This window comes from Oncorhynchus kisutch, linkage group LG26 (assembly GCF_002021735.2).
Source record: "Oncorhynchus kisutch isolate 150728-3 linkage group LG26, Okis_V2, whole genome shotgun sequence".
Taxonomy (NCBI): domain Eukaryota; kingdom Metazoa; phylum Chordata; class Actinopteri; order Salmoniformes; family Salmonidae; genus Oncorhynchus; species Oncorhynchus kisutch.
In genome coordinates this window covers 8,751,426-8,772,995 of record NC_034199.2, presented here as the reverse complement: position 1 = coordinate 8,772,995, position 21,570 = coordinate 8,751,426, and the positions used below count along the sequence as shown (strand labels likewise).

Below are 21,570 nucleotides of genomic sequence, written 5' to 3'. Positions count from 1 at the left end.
ATAAAAAACGTTTATTTTTTATTTTTTAAATAACATGCAGAGGGCAATGAGGTTTCAATGGAAGGCTAGAAAAGAGATGATAAATAGTAAACGCGAGAGGTGGTGGTGTGGACTGGGGTGGCGGTTTGGAGAAGACCGTGTTGGAGAGTGTGCGGGATGGGGCTGTACGGGCAGGGGGTGTAAAGTATAACCTGTATGTGGAGTACGCATATGGTATGCATTCCTAACATATATTACAAGCCTGGTACCTGAGCTGCTACGTGCTCAAATTATCTGTGGATTCAAATAAAGCACCTCAAATGTGGATATACAGCAGTTCTCCCTGAGTGAACAGCACAAGGCACACAGTGGCTAATCTTAAAACATTTTACAGTCCTTGGCCTGCTCCCGTTTCTGTCACGACGTTCCCGCTCGTCGCCAAGGGGTGCTTATTTACGCCAATTCTGTTGCAAAACGTTTCTTAAAACGGAAGCAAACAGAACAAAAAGGGGTGCGACCAACCTGAGTTTGTCCAATAGAAAAACTGGTTTTAGTTGCACTAACGATTACCCCCGCAGGATAATGCATTCCTGTCCACATCCCCACGGGCGGCAGGGCTGTCGGCGGCCCAGAGCACACAGAGGTTGATCTCCAGCTGGGCGAGCCGGGACAGACGCGGCCAAACGAGCGCAGACGCCGAGTGAATAATCACCGCCTAGACCCCACATTACAGGCAGGGGACTCTGCGCTGAGTTTTACACAACCAAGAGTTTCTCAAAGGCTTTCAAACAGGAAATCTCCAACCAGTGCTGTGGTACCAGACTTAGTGTTCCTTAGACAGCCTTTTCGTTTTCTTGTGATTCTCATGTCAACAGTGTTCTGATGTCGGTAATGATATATAAAACCCTACTGGACTCTTGAACCATGTCTTTCTTCAATTAAAATATATCCCCTTAACAACCTTTATAAATATAGAATGGAAATAAGAAAAGGAACACAGCAGAAATGCTGAAATTACTCTCCTTATAAGGTCACGAATGAGCTCTTGAATGTCAAAGATTATAGGTGAAACGTAGTAGTAACCTGGATTGATAATCTTCCCCACTGTCATATATTATCTGCCCCAACACTACAATGCTCTACACACGACACTGCTAATGATCCAGAAGCAAAGGCCGCAGGGAACTAGGGGGAAATTGGCCTGCAGTGCGTCACTGGTGTCAACAGTTGTGTCACCCATGGCAACTGGCACAAGGTAACACAGTTGGCTACGTCTACTGTACATTTTTTTATGTCCCAATATTTTGGACCCATTTCCTCTTGCTGATCTGTCACCATATCGCTTTTAACTAGCCACTATGACTTTAGCGAACACACTTTTAGATGAGTTACAGTGTGGAAAGAGGAAGTTAGACAGGGAAGAGCTTTTAATTTGTTTTTTTATATTCAAACACAGCCAAGTGAAAGCAACACAAAAAAAACAGCGATAGTTCAATCCGAAGTGAAAAGCGCTTAGGGGTCAGGTGAAGGAGTCCTACCTGTCTTGCGGAGAGGAAAGTCGTCTTTGGGGTCGTACATCCCCAGGATGGCGTGGCTGTAAGGGGACATCCCTGTCTGGGGAGGGGAGCTCTGATCCAGGGAGCTGTGCTGGGTCTTCCTACAGAGGGGAGACAAATACACATTTACAGTATTTCATTTGGCTCCTTCAGCAGAGGATGTCTGGTAATTGGAAGTAAGATAATTCCCCATTGTAGATTAATACATTTAGCAATTGTACACAGTATGACGGATAATCATCAACATGCAATAAGATGTTGAAAAATCGAAATTCAGCTGTTCAATTATTTCTTGTCATCGTAAAATCTGCTCTTCAAGAAGCATCAAGGCACAATGGGGCCATTATTGAAAAGTCACACACACATACACGGATGAGCGTCACCACAAACACAGGATTCCCAGTTCCCTTCCCACCAGACCTTTTTATTTATGGCCCGGCACTTTGCATGCCATCTCAGATTACCCACAATGCACGTGCCGAGCCTGAAGTGGTGCGGCACCCTGTGTTTGCAAACAAACCTGCTCTGACAGGGCAATAAGCTGAAACAGATCTGACGGAGCCATAAAAGCTACGACTTCTGCATGGACCTGCTAGTGTGTGTAAGTTCTGCTGATGTTGCCCATCTGTCTGTGCCAGTCTCTCTGACTGGGTAACAATGGTCCGTGCCAGTTGCTGTGGCTTCAGTAGTGTGAGGGGGAAACAGGCATCAGGTATCTGTCTGCCTGTCTGTCTGTTACTGAGTATCCATCTATCCTAAGCTACCATTAAAAAAGTGTGTGTACCTGTCTGTCTCTGTGTCCGTTTTCCATTTTATGTGGCTACTATTGATTTATGTGAATGCTGATTTTTACGGTACGTGGGTAACAAACAAGTAAAGAGTAAACAAAAGAATGTAAAATTCCTGTAAAACCGTCAAGTGAAATTCATCTCTTAGCTAAATCAATAGAGAACGTGTCATTCATCAATAAAATGAGCGGGGCTTCATAGTTGTTAATGGGAAGATCAGATGTCGGCACTGGATGGCGCTGACCATTCATTGGACTAGCCACAGCCTCACTTACAAATAACTTTGACAAGGAAGACACCAATGGGGAAATAAACTTTTCTCCACGCTGTCCTCTCAAGGACTTAACCATGACTACTGGTGTCAAAACTTAGGCCGTGGCTAGCAGAGAACAATTTTTCACAAAAACACACTCATCGACCTATGGAAAAACAGAAGCCTACCACAAACCAGCACAAACACACAACATCAAATGCGTTAGGGACAAGTCTGTGAACACCCCCAAACCCTCACACTCTCAGTGAAGGAAAGAAAGAGAGAGAAATAGAGAGTAATAGTTACATCTCCCAATCCACAGATCTCGCCTCATGAAAAGGTGCAGCAGTGCATGGAGGAAAGGTTGAGAGAGAGAAAGAGCAAGAGAGAGAAAGAGGGAGGGAAGTGGAAGAAAAGAGGGGGAGTGAGAGAGAGAGAAACGGAGAGAGAGAGAAAAAGTGAGGTGCCGGTGTGTTAATATTCATCAGGTGTTGCCTCTGAAAGCCCTTTCTGTGCCCCCTCTCATTCCCCCCTTATCAGAGGGCGACAGCCGAGGTGCCGGGAGATGGGTTAGGCGTCTGTGTGAGGACAGGTGAGAGCAGAGAGAGGAGGGGAGAGAGGGCGGGAGGGAGGGGTGAGAGAGTTTGGATGGAGAGGTATGGCCGATGGATGAAGAAAGAGGGGGGAGGGCAGCAAGACAAAAAATGGGGGAGAGAGAGAGGAGGCAGAGCGTGAAGGAGACAGAACAAGAGAGCAAGAGAGATAAGGAGAGTGAGAGAGAGAGGAAATGAGTCCTTTCCTGTCGTTGCCCATTCACCACCTTATCATTTGCCTGAGAAAAACGTAGTGTTCAAATATTTACAGAGCAGAGAGGTGGCATCCTCTCTTCTCTTCCCTCTCTTCAAATGCACCAACTACTTAAAGACAGGAAACTGTCAATCACAAACTACAAACAGGAGCCCACTACTTTGTACAGAACCTCATTCCTTCAACAATGTACTTCAATTCAAACAAGTAGATGGGTTAAAAAGAAAAATACAGAATAGACTAAAGGTCTAATGAGAAAAGCACTAAATATTCAACTCGGGTGAAGGCACCCAAGTCACGCACACATTTCAAGTCAGAATTCGGTCCTGAATAGTAGATTCGGTCAGTGGCACAGACAGTAGAACCCAATCCTAAATAGACCCTTAGCTCTTACCCGTTGTACACTTGTGTAGATCTGGAAGGATTGCTTAAGCTGCAAGCAATATGGCGAAATGATATAGTTTCCTATGCAAGATGGAGCTATTACCATATTGCGTATACTTATCCAGTGGCGACCCGTCATTCAGGGCAGGTGGGGCAGGGCCCCAACTGTTTAGCTAACTTTGATTTCATTTTTTATTTTTGTGTGTGTGCCTGTTTTGCATGTTATTTTGGCATTAATACGTGTTTGCAAACTCTTTTGCAGATGTTTCAGCTTAGCACAGTGCTTTCAGTGCTTTCTGTGGTGGTCGGGCAGCCAGTGGAAAATACGGAGTGCAGGGGTTGGTAATGTTCTCTAGTTGGGCTGTGAATGGCTCGCAAAATCTATGGGAAGAAATCGAAAATTCAACCCACTTGGGTGCTGCCATAGAGTTACATTAGAAGTGCCCATCCAAGAAGGCTCAAGGTCATTGTCCACAGATAAAATGACGTCAAATCACTTTATATCTACAGTAGCTTTGATTGGACTTATACTTTCAAAATCTTAGGTAGCAAGCTATCAGTCATCATCATGAATCAAGTCGACAATCAACTAGCAAATCCTTCTCCAACCTTGTCATATGAACAGAAAAAATGAAGAGAAATTATACATAAAACGTATCGGTGCTCATCGGCTATTGGACATAAATAATTACACAACAAGTTGGAAATTGCAAATTCAACAATGAGTGGTTTGGAAGGAATCAGTAGCTAACTGCAAGCATTGCAAGGCAATCACTAGCCTGCTATCTAGCGGAGTGGGCTTAAAAGGATAAACATTCAACATTGGCTATGCTGTCAATCCATCATGACTTCTCCCGCTTTCAAAACAACTGGAAACTCAGAACTGGGAAATCTCAGATTTCAGTGAGTTCAAGACAACTGGGAACTCAGAAGAAAACAAGCTCTGACTGGGAAAATAAGTTGTTTTTTTCAGAGGTCCCAGTTGTCTTGAAAGTACCACAAATCCAGCGAATGACAAACTTTGATGACATGGTTTGATGAAAAGATTTGCCCACGAAGGACCGCCGCGCCACCTTCCTGTTCAAGTGAGCACAACACAACAACGTGAGTCAAAAAATGTATTGTATGCTACTGCATAAATTATGTAACATGCCAGGGAGACATGTATACTGTAGCTAAGAAAGTAATATTAAGTGTATGTTGTGTAGTAAGCTGTTAGTAGCCCATGTGCTACTAATTTGGTCCATTTTCCTCTCATAATTTAGCCTACTGTTCTGACTTGGTGGTGCACATGTAGCTTAGAATTTGTTTTAGAGAAATGTCATCATCGAATATTGTAAGAGCTTTCATTGTCTGCTTATAGGCCCCCTTTATTTATCCTACGGTTCTGACTTGCTGTACAAGGAGAATACTGTAAGAATGGCCCATGTTCTGAACACCGTCGCTGTACATTTCAAAAGTGTTGAACAAATAGTTATATTGACTAAGTCCGTCCTATCGAACAAATAGTTATATTGACTAAGTCCGTCCTATCGCGCTCATTAACTTCTTAATCGAAATTACGGATGGCCTCTTATCCGCTCGTCATCCCCTTATGCCATAGTTTGTACATCTCAATTGTCAGTAGAAACTACATTTGTTAAAGCAAGTCAGACAGATTAGCTATGTTTTTTTAAAGGCAGTAAATGAAGCTGAATTAACTGTTTCACTGCCAGACAAAGATCCGTTGATAGCCAGGTGTAGCAGTTGTAAGGCGTTGGGACTGCTGTTGTGACTCCACTGTTGGGACAGATTTATGTAGGCCCTAAGTTTGTGGGCATCGTTTGTCACAATTATAGTACAATGAATCTATTGTTTAGTGTTGTGGCATTGCTGGCATGCATAAAACATTTTTTGGGGGTTTGCCCCACCAAGATGTACATGCTAAATCGCCACTGTACTTATCATATTAGTTAAGATCTACAGAAACACATAGGGGGTAGACAGAGGATAGAGGTGAATTTTGGGTTATAAGACTGTGCAGCGTCCATGAAGAACAAAGATCTACAGCATGCCATCCTTCGGCATCAGCATGGTGCCACCATAATCAAGTAAGGCTAATTCCTATCGTTGGGTAAGGATGTGGGGTGTGGGTATGATACTCACCCGTACCAGTAGCGTGGGTCAGTGTTCATGCAGTGGTTGAGGCTGCGCTGAGCCAGGGCTTTCTTCTTGTTCAGGACAAACTCCTGCAGCCGCATCTTGACCTCCGTGCTGGCCACCGCACCTGGGAGAGATGATCGAGAAGCCAAGGGTTAGGGACTACAACATTTAGAGGACGTGTCATTCGTGTCAAAACAGCCAGAGGGAACACGTGTCATTCTGTTTCCTGCTACAGATATGGTTCCTCCTTAGCCTTGTAGAACCAGCCTGATCGCTACACTGATATCCTTGTACTGTAGCTCAATCCTTTCTCTAAACTCGCAAGATCAGTGTGGTAGTAAGAGGCTAGTTCCTCCTGGCTTTGGATTCAACTTGAAGATAGATCTTCACCACATCTTTATGATATCACATTATGTATGGAATCATATGCAACCACGAATATCAACTTGGCATGACCCCATGATATTTAGTTGAAGTACTACCTTTCTTTGTCACTTCAATTTGTATTTATTTCACCCTTATTTAACCAGGTAGGCTAGTTGAGAACAAGTTCTCATTTGCAACTGCGACCTGGCCAATAGCAGTTCGCCACATACAACAACACAGAGTTACACATGGAATAAACAAAACATACAGTTAATAATACAGTAGAAAAAAATTAAACTAAAAGTCTATATACAGTGAGTGAGGTAAGGGAGTTATGGCAATAAATAGGCCATGGTGGCGAAGTAATGAATAGGGAACTGAATCTAACGAGAGAACAGAATCGAGACGACAACAGGGTCATTCTGAGTGAGATACTAGAACGGATGTGATCTTCCCAGCTGACCTTTGTAGCCTGAAGGAGTGACTGAACAGAATTGAAGTCTGTGGGAGCATAGAGTTACACAGTTTCCCTAGAAGGAAAATGCACGCTTTTGTGGGAATTCCACCGAGACTGTGGCAGTTAAATTGGCAAAAAAAAGTATTATTTTTTTCTTCTTCAAACAAGGCATCACAAGGTGCATTCTTTCACAGCGCTCTCTTCAATTACCACCTCGCCAACACAGTCAACACATCCCTGAGGGGAGCCTCCACACAGGGAGAGAGAGACGGAGAGAGAGAGAAATGGAAAGAAAGGTAAGAGAGTGAGAGAAAAAGACCCAAGAGTAAAAGAGAGAGCAAGGGAAGTGTTTATGTGCGTGTGTGTGCATACAGTACTTCCTTCTGTAAAAGTGTCAAAGAGAAACACACAATTAGTGAAAGAAGACAGAGCTGGCAACAAGTGACTAACATGTCAAGCAGTGAAGCTGTGCGGGGGGGGGGGGGGGGGGGGGGGGTACATAGGAGAATATGATGACTGCTAATATAGACGCATTTGAAATCCCATTGCGGGACCTAAGTGCTGACATCTCAATTTGTACGCCTTGCCAATGAGGCAAATAGGCTTTTATGAGACTGCCTTGGAGGCAATTTACTGCAGCACTTAACAAAGCGCCCGCTGTTTACCATCCAACGTTACTCTAGATGCAAGCCTAGCGCCATACATATACAGATTACAGGAAAACACAGTCTGAGGTGTAACGTTTCACGGACGCCATCTTGGCACCAAAGCACATACAAATTGCAATGTTGTCGTCAAGAAACACTTGGTGCCAATACGGCTGAGTTTTCCCAAAAATGGCTGCTTTGGTGCTGATAGTGAAGCAGTGAGGTGTTGGGTCAGGCTGCACTGACTCCTTGTGCTTGAAAAGTTGTGACATTTACATCTGAACCTGTTATGGGGAGCCAAGGTGAGGGCGGTTCCAAAGCTGGCACAATGTCCAAGCTAGTGTTAGGAGAACGTTTGGGGAGCTTTAATGACATCTTTGGAGAGTGTGCTGTAGTGTTTTACAAGAGCTTGGGTAAAACGTAAGTAAAAATAAATAAAAAATTGCTGGGCAGCTTTAGGAGGATTTACTGCTATTTACCCAACTCCTGCTCTCATCACTCATACTGCACCATCACTGATGCTAATATGCTAACACTGTCCCACTAATACTATGATGGTGTATCATCAGCCATGATACTGTAGTGTTAGCCACAATGATAATACTCTTTAGCCACAATGTGATAATGTAGCATTGGCCACAGTATATGATAATGTCAAGATAACCACAGCATATGATTTAGCCACAAGGTAATAATGTAATGTCAGCTTGGGGTGTGAATGTTTAAACGTTAAAACTTTTAAACAAAATTGCAACGTTAACTGAAAAACTTCCATAAAATTTGAATCACAGTGCAGTTATCACAAAACTACTACTAACATCATAAAGGGAGAAAAAGAGATGAGTGGGGCTAAAGCTTAAGAGGGTGTGAACAATGCTGAATGGGTGTAGACAAAGAAGAGCTCTCCAGTTGGTACCAAAACATTCAAAGGTAATTTTCTCAAAAGTGAAATGACAAGTTTATCACCTTTCAATGCAGAATAACTTTCCCATTGTTCCTCAGATTCAGTGAATGATATACCATTTTGTAGCTCTGTGTCTCTGCTTTTATACAATGTAAAAGAAAAACAATTTCAAATGTTTCTACATAAGACTGAATCAAGGCGGTCGGTCACAAATGCTCTAATCGTTTTAACGGGGAAAAATATTTATAAAAATTGCCTTGTAATCGTTAAAATTTTTTACTCCCTTTGTCACATCCCTAGTGTTAACCACAAAGAGATCATGCAGAATTGGCCACACTTTTTGATAATATAGAGTTGGCCACAACGTAGTATTTTAGCATTGGCCCCGTTATATGACAATGTAACGTTAGCCCCAATATATAAATTGTCCTTCTGAGCAACTCACTCTCCTGGCCACGCTCCTTGTTCTTGAGCAGTAGGAGTTTCTGCTCCCTCTGCTGCTTCTCCATCTCCTGCTCTTGGCGGTGTCTCTCCATCTTCCTCTGGTGCTCCAGCAGCTCCTGCTGATGCTTCAGGGCCAGGAGGTCCTGCTGGTGCTGCAACACAATGTTACCACAACATTACTACAAGGGCGGTACAACCACCTGCTGATGTTTCAGGGCCAGGAGGTCCTGCAACACAACGTTCCCGCAATGTTACTACAAGGGCGGTACAACCACCTGCTGATGTTTCAGGGCCAGGAGGTCCTGCTGGTGCTGCAACAATGTTACCACAACGTTACTACAAGGGCGGTACAACCACCTGCTGATGTTTCAGGGCCAGGAGGTCCTGCTGGTGCTGCAACACAATGTTACCACAACGTTACTACAAGGGCGGTACAACCACCTGCTGATGTTTCAGGGCCAGGAGGTCCTGCTGGTGCTGCAACAATGTTACCACAACGTTACTACAAGGGCGGTACAACCACTTGCTGATGCTTTAGAGAGGGGTGGAGGGACGTGGGGGGAGAGGAGGAGGGAGAGTGAGACTAAAAGGGAGGGAGATGGGGAGAGGGAGAGAGACAGTCACAGATTATCTATATAAGGTGATATCAGACAAACAAAAAACACACACTTGAACACACACTCTAACACACTTCCTCTCAATAGCAAATATGCATGTATTTGATTTGAAACCAATGGCTGATATCACTCAATTCCAACAGCTAGTATCCCCTACAGGTTTCATAGCTTGGAAACAGATTATTTGAATTTCTTCTCAAGAAAGAAGTCAGCAAGAGTGAGACTAAATGCCTAAATGACTGAATGATAAAAGCCTCACTATGGACAGTGGCACAGGTGGGTGTTGACTGGAAGGGAGCAGAATTGAATACAGTCAGCAAGCTGTCAAGGCATAATGCAGAGCTAGTGATGTGTCGACTGGAGCTTTCAGACAGAGTTATTTTTAGCCTAGGTTGCCTCGTTCCCATTGGCTGAAGCTGCGGCCTGTTTGCAGAGCGAAATGTTTCTCTCGTTGTCACACACATGTATGAGCCAGTACACAGTTTCTCAAGGACTGGAGATCAGAAAAGCAACCCAACACAACCGGCGGATCCAGTTACATCCAACACACACACACACACGTACAGACATGTCCTCTCCTACACCCATTCTCACTGTCCTTAAAACAGCACATTGACAATCTGTTGAGTCAGAATGCCCTCGAGCAAAGGCGATTGAGGGATGGAGGGAGGTGGAAAAGCAGGATGTCGGGGAGGGGGGGCAAACACACCTTAACATGCTCCTGTAGCTGGACCTCATGCTGGCGTGAGAGCTGCTCATGTTGCCGCTGGAACTCGGCGATGAGCAGCTGTCTCTGGATCTGCTGTTTGTGTTTGAGGGCCAACAGCTCCTGCTGCAGCTGCTGCTCCCGAAGACCTGGGACCTGTCCTTGGTGGCCCTGGTCGTCTGGTCGCGGTGCCAGGCCAAAGGGCTGGTCCATGCGTAGGTCCATGGGGATGGCGGCCGGGGGCACCTGCATGGGCAGTGCCGCTCTCACGTCGACTGGGGAGAGGCAGAGAGAGAATGGGTTACTGATTGATTTTTCATGGTTGTTGTTTCTTTATGATGTAGGGTTCAATCAAAAGAGAAAGGATAGTCTTTCCCAAGGCTCTTTCTCACTCACTCACACACACACACACACACACACACACACACACACACACACACACACAGACACAGACACACACTAATGCACATAAGTAGTTGCAGGTCCTACAAGTAGCCCATTCAATGACATTGAATGACTCATAGAATAGACACCCGAAAGGCTAATGAGTCCTCATTCTAGGACTACACGGCACGTATGCTAGTTTTACTATGGCAGTTTTGACACACTAGGGTAAACCAACACGCTGAGTGTGGTGCCAATGTACCACAATAGGAGTTTTGTGATGTTGGGAGTGACAAAAGGCTGCAAACAAAAGGACAAAACCACTGAGAGCAACTACTATGTGTGTATGTTCAAGCATTGTCACCATATGTGTGGACTGGGAATAGATGAAAGGGTGAAGTATGCTCACGAAGAGCAAGAGGGGTGTGTGTATTTGTGTGTGTGTTTGCGTGTCTGTGTGTGTGTGTGTGTGTGTGTGTGTGTGTGTGTGTGTGTGTGTGTGTGTGTGTGTGTGTGTGTGTGTGTGTGTGTGTGTGCGCGTGCGTGTGCTTCTGTGTGTGCTTCTCTGTCCGTATGTATCCCAAAAAGGATCACCACTCATTTCCACTGAGTCAGCGTACAGCAGGGCACTAATCTCAATGCCACGAGTTCAAGGGAAAAGAACAGGACTACAATGACCCTGGCCTGAAGTGAGAGTACGGATGGGGATTAGGGCCTAACAAAAGAGATCCCCCTCAAAAAGGTCACAGAGTTTATCAATGCAGAGAACAGAATAGACAGACAAATCTTCTTTCCCCCTCCCCCTATTAAATCTAAACTCTACTGTCCCAAAGTAACTGTCTCTCTTCAGGAAGTAACGATAGAAGTAGCCGATGCCAATGAGCTACATGGACAGTGAAAAGACAACACAAAAGAGGACATATGTGACTCCTTTCAGGAAACTAAGTGTATCTCACGTGTCACTACTTCACAGGAAAGGCATTTAAATGTAAATATTTATTTTTATCAAAATGCGTTTTCTGGGCAGAAATGCCTTCTGGAACATGTAAACTTTCATGTGCCATAATAAAAAAACGTGTATACTATCTGTAAATACAGAATTGTTCAATTACGAGCCTAGTTGGTTTAGCCACAGAAAAAGGCAGGAACCTTCCATGATTGGCTGAGATAATGGATGGGCTGGACATGCTGAGAGATGAGTTCGGATTGGTCTGCCATGTAGCTCAATTCTGTCTATAACATGAGCTGCTCAGTATATGTAGGTTATCCGCTCTCACGTGGCTGTTTCGAAAGATGCTATCCACTTTCTGGAAGAACGATTTTTGAAATCAGTGGAATGTCCAGTGGAAGCAGAGAATGATAGCTAAGGAGATTCTGTCATTTGATTGCAAATGCGGGGGGAGTCGAAAGAGAACACACAGAAGGCTGTTATAAAACACCGGTCTCCAGATTACATCTTCAAACTAAGGGCAACCATGGCATCCATGACAGAGAGAGAGAAGCGATCATCCATGTATTCGGGTAAGATAGTCTAGCTAGCTACATTTTCAGATATTATACGTTTCTAATTCTGTAAGAAATCATTTTCAGTTATGGTTCATTGTCTAAACAAAAGACTCCACTATGCAGTAACCATTTTACTGTACCGTTTATACCTTCTGCATCCTGTGCATGTGACAAATACACGTTGATATAGTGTGTGTTTATCAGAGACGGTAATGTGAAAAACAACATGCCCTGCATGTTCTAAAAGTTCTAAAATTCTCCTGTAGGTTGCCCTGCTTTTATTTAGTAATTAGCTTGCCATTAACTTGTAAATAAAGATCTTGTTGTGAGTTTATTTTCCTGTAATAATGAATACAAATTAGCTGACGTGATAACGCTGTCAGCTATATGATCCTTATTTGAACTAGCTAGCAAGCTAACCTAACGTTAGCTCACTAACAAGCTAGAAACGAACCAAAATATTGTTTTAAACAGATGGTGTTAAATACACCAGTTATGCTATTCTGGACCACCAGCCTATCGTTTCTGTGTTTATACATTTACATAACGACAATAACAAGCTTGATGTCGGATGACAATAGAATGTTCATGATGTCACTGTGACAACTGTCTACAGACATGTCGATAGACATAGTATAAACCAGCCGTTAGTCTTGAAATCTTTAGTTGTTTAGTAAACCACCGTACTCACTATGTCTAGCACATGGCCTCAAATGTGAATCCTTAAAGAGATGGGTGAGGCTAAGGCTTAAGAGTGTGTGAACGATGCTGAATGGGTGTAGACAAAGAAGAGCTCTCCAGTAGGTGTACCAAACCATTCAAGGGCCATTTTCTCAAAATTGGGGTTAGAACTTTATCAACTTTCAAAGGAGAATGACTTTTCCATTGTTCCTCAACTGTAGTGTATGATATACCATTTTCCGGCTCTGAGTCTCTACTTTTGAAATTGTGTTTTTTACATTAGATAAATGTTGCTACATGTGTCTGAGAAGAAGGGAGGGTGGGAAAAGACGGGAGGTTGGGATAAACTTTGCCTGGGTGGGTAAGGGAGGGCAAGGATGGGAGGGGGTGATAAGCGTGGCTTGGGTGGGGTAAAGCGGGGAGAAAACTATGATAAAGCTAAGAACATAAACATTTTCAAAGTTAAGAACACTATAATAACATAGAAGAAAATGAAATGTATTCTACATGAACCAATATCACTCCCTAAAAACACAACCCTATGGAAAAATCTTTATTAGCATTTCAGAATTTACCAATAAATTGGTCCACATGACAAACTAAAGACATAGAAACCGTAAATGACTTGGTAATAGGAAATACATGTATTTCCATGACAGCATTAAAAAGCATTATTCGGTTGACCAATGTAGATATTTTCAAATATATGCAACTTAAAAGTTTTATATCACGACATTTCGATTTTAAATCTTTTGGATATCGGAGAAATCTTGAAGGAATCCTATTTGAGCCAGAAATGGATACTCATTTGATAGGTAAGCTAAACAAAACCTTGCAGATAGCCTAACTGACAATCTCTTAAATAATATATATAAACTATTGGAACCAAGACTTAAAAAGAACTGATATTGGCACAAGATGGAGGCAATGTTGGAACATAACTAACCAATTGCAGTTAATTTACACTTAATACAGTATAAAAAATATATAATTTATTTTACAAGAGACAAAATTCACAAATTCACAAATTCTGCAGAGTCATGTCTTACGTGTAACACTAACAATGACTCAATAAATCCATGCCTTCTGGGAATGTTATAAATTCCAAAAGTTATGGGCAGAGTTATAAAGTTGGCAGTCAGAAGTATTCCAATGTAAATGTACATTTAACCCGTCTGTCTGCATAGTTCAAGACATGGCATATGGGGGTGCTGTAAGATACCTGACGGGTTGGCCGATACATTTCTCATCAATCGTCTTGAAAAAAAGTATACTTACAAACTGAAAATCAACCAACGCTCTGTTGTTAACACAATGGAAAGGTCAAATGCTTTATTATCTAAATGTTGAAAGGGCGTGAGGCGACGGAGAGAAACAAAATGGTGCATGTGGCGGAGAGTGATGCGGGCGCTGGAGATGGGGGCGCGAGCATGTGGGTCTGGGCAGGTGTGATGTTGTCGTTTGTATGTGTATGTTCTGTATTTTTTTTATCAAATTGTACAAAAAAAGAGTAGTCTGCCACCCTCATCAAGGAATAGCGTAAAAATGTGCTCTGTGACGGCATGGGTGTGAGGGAGGGGTGGAGGGTATGAGCACAAAGGCGGCATTGAGGGTGTATTCAGAGGGTAGGAGGGGGTAGCAAATGCTCTTCTGGACAGGAAGCAACTTTCTGTGTGGTATCTTTGAGCTTGTTCAGCTGGAGCCTTACTGCTTGGCATGGAGATGAAGACAAAGAGCTGCTACGTAACACATACACCATATGACGTAGACACATGCATGAACCCTTAACATAAATTCTCACACATTTGTATAAACAGTCCGTGGTACAGAGTTGGTGGTGCAACAGTCAGATCTAAGTGACTCCAGTGAGCACAGGACGTTGAAAAGACAACATCTTTTGCTCATAGGAATGAGTCTCCGTAACCAACTTGTATTTTGCTCATTGGATAGTTTTGATATGTTTCATACCTTCAATTCAGACAGTAGCTTCAATCCTCTGTAGGGCACAAAGGGACAATATGTGAGATGTTGGATACAATCCACACTTGGTCTACACTGTATGTAAAGAAAAAGTCATGTCTTTCTGTTGAGCCGTGTTTTACAGTTACACTCTTAGCCTAAACGCATGTTGCTGTCTGTCTTGGCAATGACTCCCTTTTGGTTACATAAAGGATAAATAGAATTACAAAACAGAAATGGGTCAGAACGAAAGATTTAGACTTCTACGGAGAAAAGCTTTGGGGCTGAGTGAAGTAAAAAAAAAAAAACTATGTCCAGACATTTGTTCCTAGTTATCTTTCACTTGATCCCTTCTAATCTGGGTTGGTTGGGACACTCCTGGTCATTGGCCTGCCCGAGAGGAAGAGGAGGTGGATGGCTCTCACACAAACACGTATGCAGTCAAACAAATCCATACACATGTGAACATGCACACACCCATACACACAACACATACAGTGCCTTCAGAAAATATTCATACCACTTGCTTTATTCCACATTTTGTAGTGTTCCAGCCTGAATTCAAAATGTACTAAATATATTTTTTTCTCACTCATCTACACACAAAACGCAATGATGACAATGTGAAAATACAGAAATCTAATTTACATATGTATTCACACCCCTAAGTCATGACTTTGTAGAAGCACCATTGGCTAGCGATTGCTGCTGTCTCCAAGAGATTTCCACACCTGGATTGATCTCAGCCATGAAAGTTGCCAAAGTGAGTGGGGAAATTGCATACATCCGCTTTGACAGGCTCATTGTCCACCCTCCCTCCCAGAAGCCTGGATGGGATGAGAGAGCCAAGCCTATGGGTTCGTAGCCTCAACCCCCGCAGCACAGATACACACACACACACACACACACACACACACACACACACACACACACACACACACACACACACACACACACACACACACACACACACACACACACACACACACAGTCACACACACTAATTGATTAATGGACTGCTGAATGTATACATTTTCTCTCTTGCTTTGTCCGCTCTTTTCAGTATTATACCTGTCTCTGATAAGCTACCCAGGAAAGGGCTGAAAATAGCCCGTATTAATATATGTAGACTTAGAAATCAGCTTCATGAAATCAATAACTTGCTAACATCAGATAACATTCATATATTAGCCATTTCTGAGACTGACTTAGATAATCCATTTGAGGATACATCAGAGGCAATACAAGGATATAACATCTATAGAAGAGACATAAATGCTAATGGTGGGGGGGGGGGGGGTGTTGCTGTATAAATTCAGAGCCATATCCCTGTAATGCTTAGAGAAGATCGTATGTCAAGTGTTAATGAAGTGTTGTGGTTGTGGGATCACTTGGCGCATCTAAAGCCTTTTCTTTTGGGGTGTTGCTTTAGGCCACCAAGTGCTAACAGTCAGTATATAAATAATGTGTGTGAAATGCTTAATAGTGTATGAGATGTAAACAGAGATGTCTACTTTCTTGGGGACCTGAATATTGACTGGTTTTCATCAAGCTGTCCTCTCAAGAGGAAGCTTCTCACTGTAACCAGTGCCTGTAGTCTGGTTCGGGTTATTAATCAACCTACCAGGGCGTTTACAAACACAACGTTTACATCCACATGTATCGATCACATGTTTACTAATGCTGTAGAACTTTGTTCTAAAGCTGTATCCGTACCCATTGGATGCAGTGATCACAATATAGTGGCTATATCCAGGAAAGTCAAAGTTCCAAAAGCTGAGCCTAAAAAAAAATATAAGAGATCATACAAAAGATTTTGCTGCGACTCTTGGATGTTAAAAATATTTGTTGGTCTGATTAATGAGGAGCATCCAGACGCTGCACTTGATGAATTTATGGAATTGCTTCTTCCAAGTATTGATAAACATGCACCTGTTAAGAAACTGACAGAATTGTTAAGGCTCCATGGATCGATGAGAAATTGAAAAACTGTATGGATGAAAGAGATGGGGCAAAAGGAGAGGCTAATAAGTCTGGCTGCACATCTGACTGGCTGACTTACTGCAAATTGAGAAATTATGTGACGAAACTCAATAAAAAGAAGAAGAAACTTTAATATGAAGCCAAGATCAATGATATGAAGAATGATGGAAAAAACTTGAGTACTTTAAATTAAATTATGGGCAGAAGGACAAATTCAACTCCATCTTTCATCAAATCAGATGGCTTATTCATCACAAAACCATTTGATGTTGCCAATTATTTGAATGATTACTTCATTGGCAAAGTGGGCAAACGTAGGCAGGAAATGCCAACAATGAACAATTGTATTCATGCATTTAAAAAAATGAAAGAAAAGCTGTGCAAGTTAGAATTTTGTAAAGTTAGTTCGGGAGAGGTGGAAAAATTGTTAACGATCAATAATGACAAACCTCCTGGCATTGACAACTTAGATGAAAAGCTACTGAGGATGGTAGCTGACTATAGCCACTCTTATCTGTCATATTTTTAATCTGAGCCTAGAGGAAAGTATTTGTCCTCAGGCCTGGAGGGAAGTCAAAGTAATTCCGCTACCCATGAGTGGTAAAGAAGCCTTTACTGGTTCTAACAGCAGACCTATCAGCTTGCTGCTACCTCTTAGCAAACGGTAAAAAAAATTGTGTTTGATCAAATACAATGCTATTTCTCTGTAAACAAATTAACAACACACTTTTTCAGCATACTTATAGAGAAGGGCACTCAACATGTCCTGCATTGACACAAATAACTGAATGATTGGTTGATAGAAATTGATAATAAGAAGATTGTGGGAGCTGTACTGTTAGATTTCAGTACAGCCTTTGATATTATTGACCATAACCTGTTGTTGAGAGAACTTATGTGCTATAGCTTTTCAACCTCTGACATATTGTGGATTATATCTAATAGAACTCAAATGCTTTTCTTTAATGGAAGCTTCTCTAATGTCAAACATGTAAAGTGTGGTGTACCACAGGACAGCACTCTAGGCCCTCTTTTTACTCTTTGCTATTTTTTACCAATGACCTCCTACTGGCATTAAACAAAGCATGTGTGTCCATGTATGCTGATAATTCAACCATATACACATCAGCAACCACAGCTAATGAAGTCACTGAAACCCTTAACAAAGAGTTGCAGTCTGTTTTGGAATCATTCCATAAATCTCTAAAACTAAGAGCATTCTATTTGGTACAATTCCTTAGGTTCTAGACCTCAGCTGAATCTGGTCATGAATGGTGGGGCTGTTGAACAAGTTGAGGAGACTAAATTACTTGGCATTACCTTAGATTGCAAACTGTCATGGTCAAAACACATAGATTCAAATTGTTGAAAAGATGGGGAGAGGTCTAGCCGTAATAAAGAGATGCTCTGCTTTTTTGACACCACACTCCAAAAAGCAAGTTCTGCAAGCTCAAGTTTTGTCTAATCTTGACTATTGTCCAGTTGTGTGGTCCAGTGCTGCAAGGAAATACCTAGTTAAGCTGCAGCTGGCCCAGAACAGAGTGACACATTTTGCTCTTAATTGTAAACAGAGGGCTGATATAAATACTATGCATGCCAGTCTCTCTTGGCTAAGAGTTGAGGGGAGACTGACTGCATCACTTCTTTTTATAAGAAACATTAATGTGTTGAAAATAGCAAATAGTTTGCATAGTCAATTTACACACAGCTCTGACACACACACTTATCCCACCAGACATGCCACAGGGGGTCTTTTCACAGTCCCCAAATGCAGAACAAATTCAAGAAAAAGTACAGTATTATATAGAGCTATTATTGCATGGGATTTCCATCTCATATTGCTCAAATAAACAGCAAACCTGGTTTAAAAAACAGATAAAGCAACACCTTGCGGCACAACGCCACTCCCCTAGATAGTTTGTGTGTATGCATTGATATGAAGGCTACATGTGCCTTTTTAAAGAATTGATGTAGTTCTGTCTATTGATGTTATGTATCATATCATTCTGTATTATGTTTCATGTTTTGAGTAGACCCCAGGAAGAGTAGCTGCTGCTTTTGCAAGAGCTACTGGGGATCCTAATAAAATACCAAATTGTGCAACATTTGCACATTATTCTTTTCAAAATTCCACCAGCTCTGTCAAATTGATTTTTGATCATTGCTGGAGAACCATTTCAGGACTTGCCATAGATTCTCCAGTAGATTTAAGTCAGGCCTTGTGTTTTGGGTTATTGTCTTGCTGAAAGGTGAATTAATCTCCCAGTGTCTGGTGGAAAGAGAATTGAACCAGGTTTTCCTCTAGGATTTTGCCTGCGCTTAGCTCCATTCAGTTGCTATTGTATCCTGAAAAAACTCCCCAGTTCTTAACAATTACAAGAATACCCATATCATGATGCAGCCACCACACTATGCTTGAAAATATGGAGAGTGTTACTCAGAAATGTGTGGTATTGGATTTGATCCAAACACTTTGTATTCAGGACAAAAAGTGAAACATTTTGTCACATTTTTTCTAGTATTACTTTGGTGCCAGACTGATGCATGTTTTGAAATATTTTTTATTCTGTACAAGTTTCCATCTTTTCACTCTGTCAATTAGGTAAGTATTGTGGAGTAACTACAATGTTGTTAATCCATACTCAGTTATCTCCTATCACAGCCATTCAATTCTGTTTTAAAGTCACCATTGGCCTCATGGTAAAAGCCCTAAGCAACTGAGTTAGGAAGGATGCCTGTATCTTTGTAGGGACTGGGTGTATTGATATACCATCCAAAGTGTAATTAATAACTTCACCATGCTCAAAGGGATATTCAATGCCTGCTTTTTTTGTTTGTTTACCCATCTAGCAATTGGTGCCCTTCTTTGCGAGGCATTCCAAAACCTCCATGGTTGAAATTCACTGCTCGACTGAGAGACCTTACAGATAATTGTATGTGTGGGGTACAGCGATGAGGTAGTCATTTAAAACTCATGTTGAACACTATTTTTGCACACAAAGTGAATCTGTGCAACTTATTGTGACTTAAGCACATTTTTTCTCCTGAACTTATTTAGGCTTCCCATAACAAAGGGGTTGAATACTTATGGACTCAAGACATTTCAGCTTTTCATTTTGAATTCATTTGTCAAAAATATACCCCATCATTTTACATTATGGGGTACTGTGTGTAGGTCAGTGACAAAACATCTCAATTTAAAATTCAGACTAACAACAAAATGTGGGAAATGTCAAGGGGTATGAACACTTTTTGAAGGCACTGTATACAGACAGATTCACACAAGTATTCATGCACAAGCCCAATGAGCAGTGCAAGTGCACGCACACTCACACTCTCAGAGCTGCAGTTTGGGTCCACACACACATACTGGGTTGTAATGATGCAACATGGCAACAGAGCAAAAAACAATCCCACTGCAACATGAGTTTAGCGGCGGGGATTTGCTGACACGCCAAGCACTTACAGTGTGTGGGGTGGTTGTGAGTGTGAGAATGTGTGTGTGTGTGAGAGGCAGTATGTGTGTGCTCTGCAGAGGTGTCACTGACGGAAGGAGACATGCTGCCGTAGCTGATGGAGATTGATTTCCTGGGATCGCTGGGCGAAGCCCGTTGCATTGTGGGAAGGGACACTTGGGCCACCACTTGGCTATACATCACGCCTAAATCAGCCCCCAGAGAGGTCCTGCAGGTCTGTCCACACACACACACACACACACACACACACACACACACACACACACACACACACACACACACACACACACACACACACACACACACACACAGTAAACAGCGAAGCTACCATTAACACTGTACTCCATTCAATAACTCCACGCATCTTCTATCTCATCATGAGTGTATGCAAAACCAAGATACTCTGACGGTCTATCAGATCATCTCTATTTCCTCACATCTTCCATGGAACAGAGTGACTCAGTCAATAACGGGGACTGAAAAAACGTTTGTCTTCCATTAGCAGAACTAACCCAAGTAAGTGCCTGTAGCATTCAGAGTGCAATATATGTACAAGAGCCCTAGCACATGTCAGTTCAAAACATTTCCCTCCAAATGTAACTCACTGCCTTGCTTTTCAGTGGCTGCATGTCTGCAGACTTAGTTTGCCTAGCACATAAAACACTGATAGACTGTGGAAAAACAGCAAGCTTAGAATAGAGAAACAACAGTATTACATCAAGGCAAGCATACATAAGGATGCACATGGACCAGATGCATACGTGTTAGCAGAACTGTGCATGTGTCACACACACACAAACCCACATACAAATGCACACGCACAAACTCCTGGAATATTATGTGGATGCTTTCAACTCATATTTTGAGTCCACAGTGAGAGAAAGAACACCACGGTATAGAATATCAGGCTCTTTCTCTAATCGATTTCTACTATGAGGAGTGCCACCTGGCACGGTCCCAAGACCAATGCCAGCTGACTGGATATCCTGTGCAACAAAACAAGAGCATTGAAGTCTGCCCTATCAGAGGTGCCCTGGCCTCCCGACTGACCAATCACAGGTTGTGGACTATTGCTGAGATGACTAATGTCCTCTTTGGCACCGGGCGGATTTCAGCACGGGCTGCAACACTATACCTCCCTTAGGGCGGCATACAGAGAAGGGTGGGGCTAAGTCAGACTATAGTCGCAGTGGGGATGATGTGTTCCAGTGATTTTGGAGCCTTGATGTATGGAGAGCTGTCGCACTGAGCGACACACCTATCTTGACCTCTGACCTTCTGTCCATTTGGTCAAGTCTGTCTGGTAGCCTTCAGAGACTGGTTGCCCATTGGCTTCTCAGGACCTTAACTACACATATCCAGCAGTTCCACAGTAGTCGTCACTGTTTCCACAGGTTTCATGTCCACCAGTTCCAATCATAGCCCCTTCAGTGTAATTGTCGTCCAATGACATGCAGTAAACTTCCACCCATGTGACGTCTGCAAGGACGCGCAAACACAAAGACAAGCATTCTCACACGTGTCAGTGTTT

At 42.5% G+C, this 21,570-nt stretch overlaps 1 protein-coding gene across 4 annotated transcripts in view; it reads right to left on the bottom strand.

Annotated features, from left to right (window-relative positions):
• hdac4 (histone deacetylase 4) overlaps nucleotides 1–21,570 on the bottom strand; it is a 216,077-nt gene that overhangs the window by 75,408 nt on the left and 119,099 nt on the right. For all 4 annotated transcript variants that reach the window (XM_031805646.1, XM_031805647.1, XM_031805648.1 and 1 more), the window contains 4 exons: nucleotides 10,054–10,325; nucleotides 8,729–8,879; nucleotides 5,913–6,033; nucleotides 1,518–1,636 (listed from right to left, as the gene is read on the bottom strand). In XM_031805646.1, coding sequence (XP_031661506.1) covers nucleotides 1,518–1,636; nucleotides 5,913–6,033; nucleotides 8,729–8,879; nucleotides 10,054–10,325 — 663 coding nt within the window. The remainder of the gene's footprint in view (nucleotides 1–1,517; nucleotides 1,637–5,912; nucleotides 6,034–8,728; nucleotides 8,880–10,053; nucleotides 10,326–21,570) is intronic.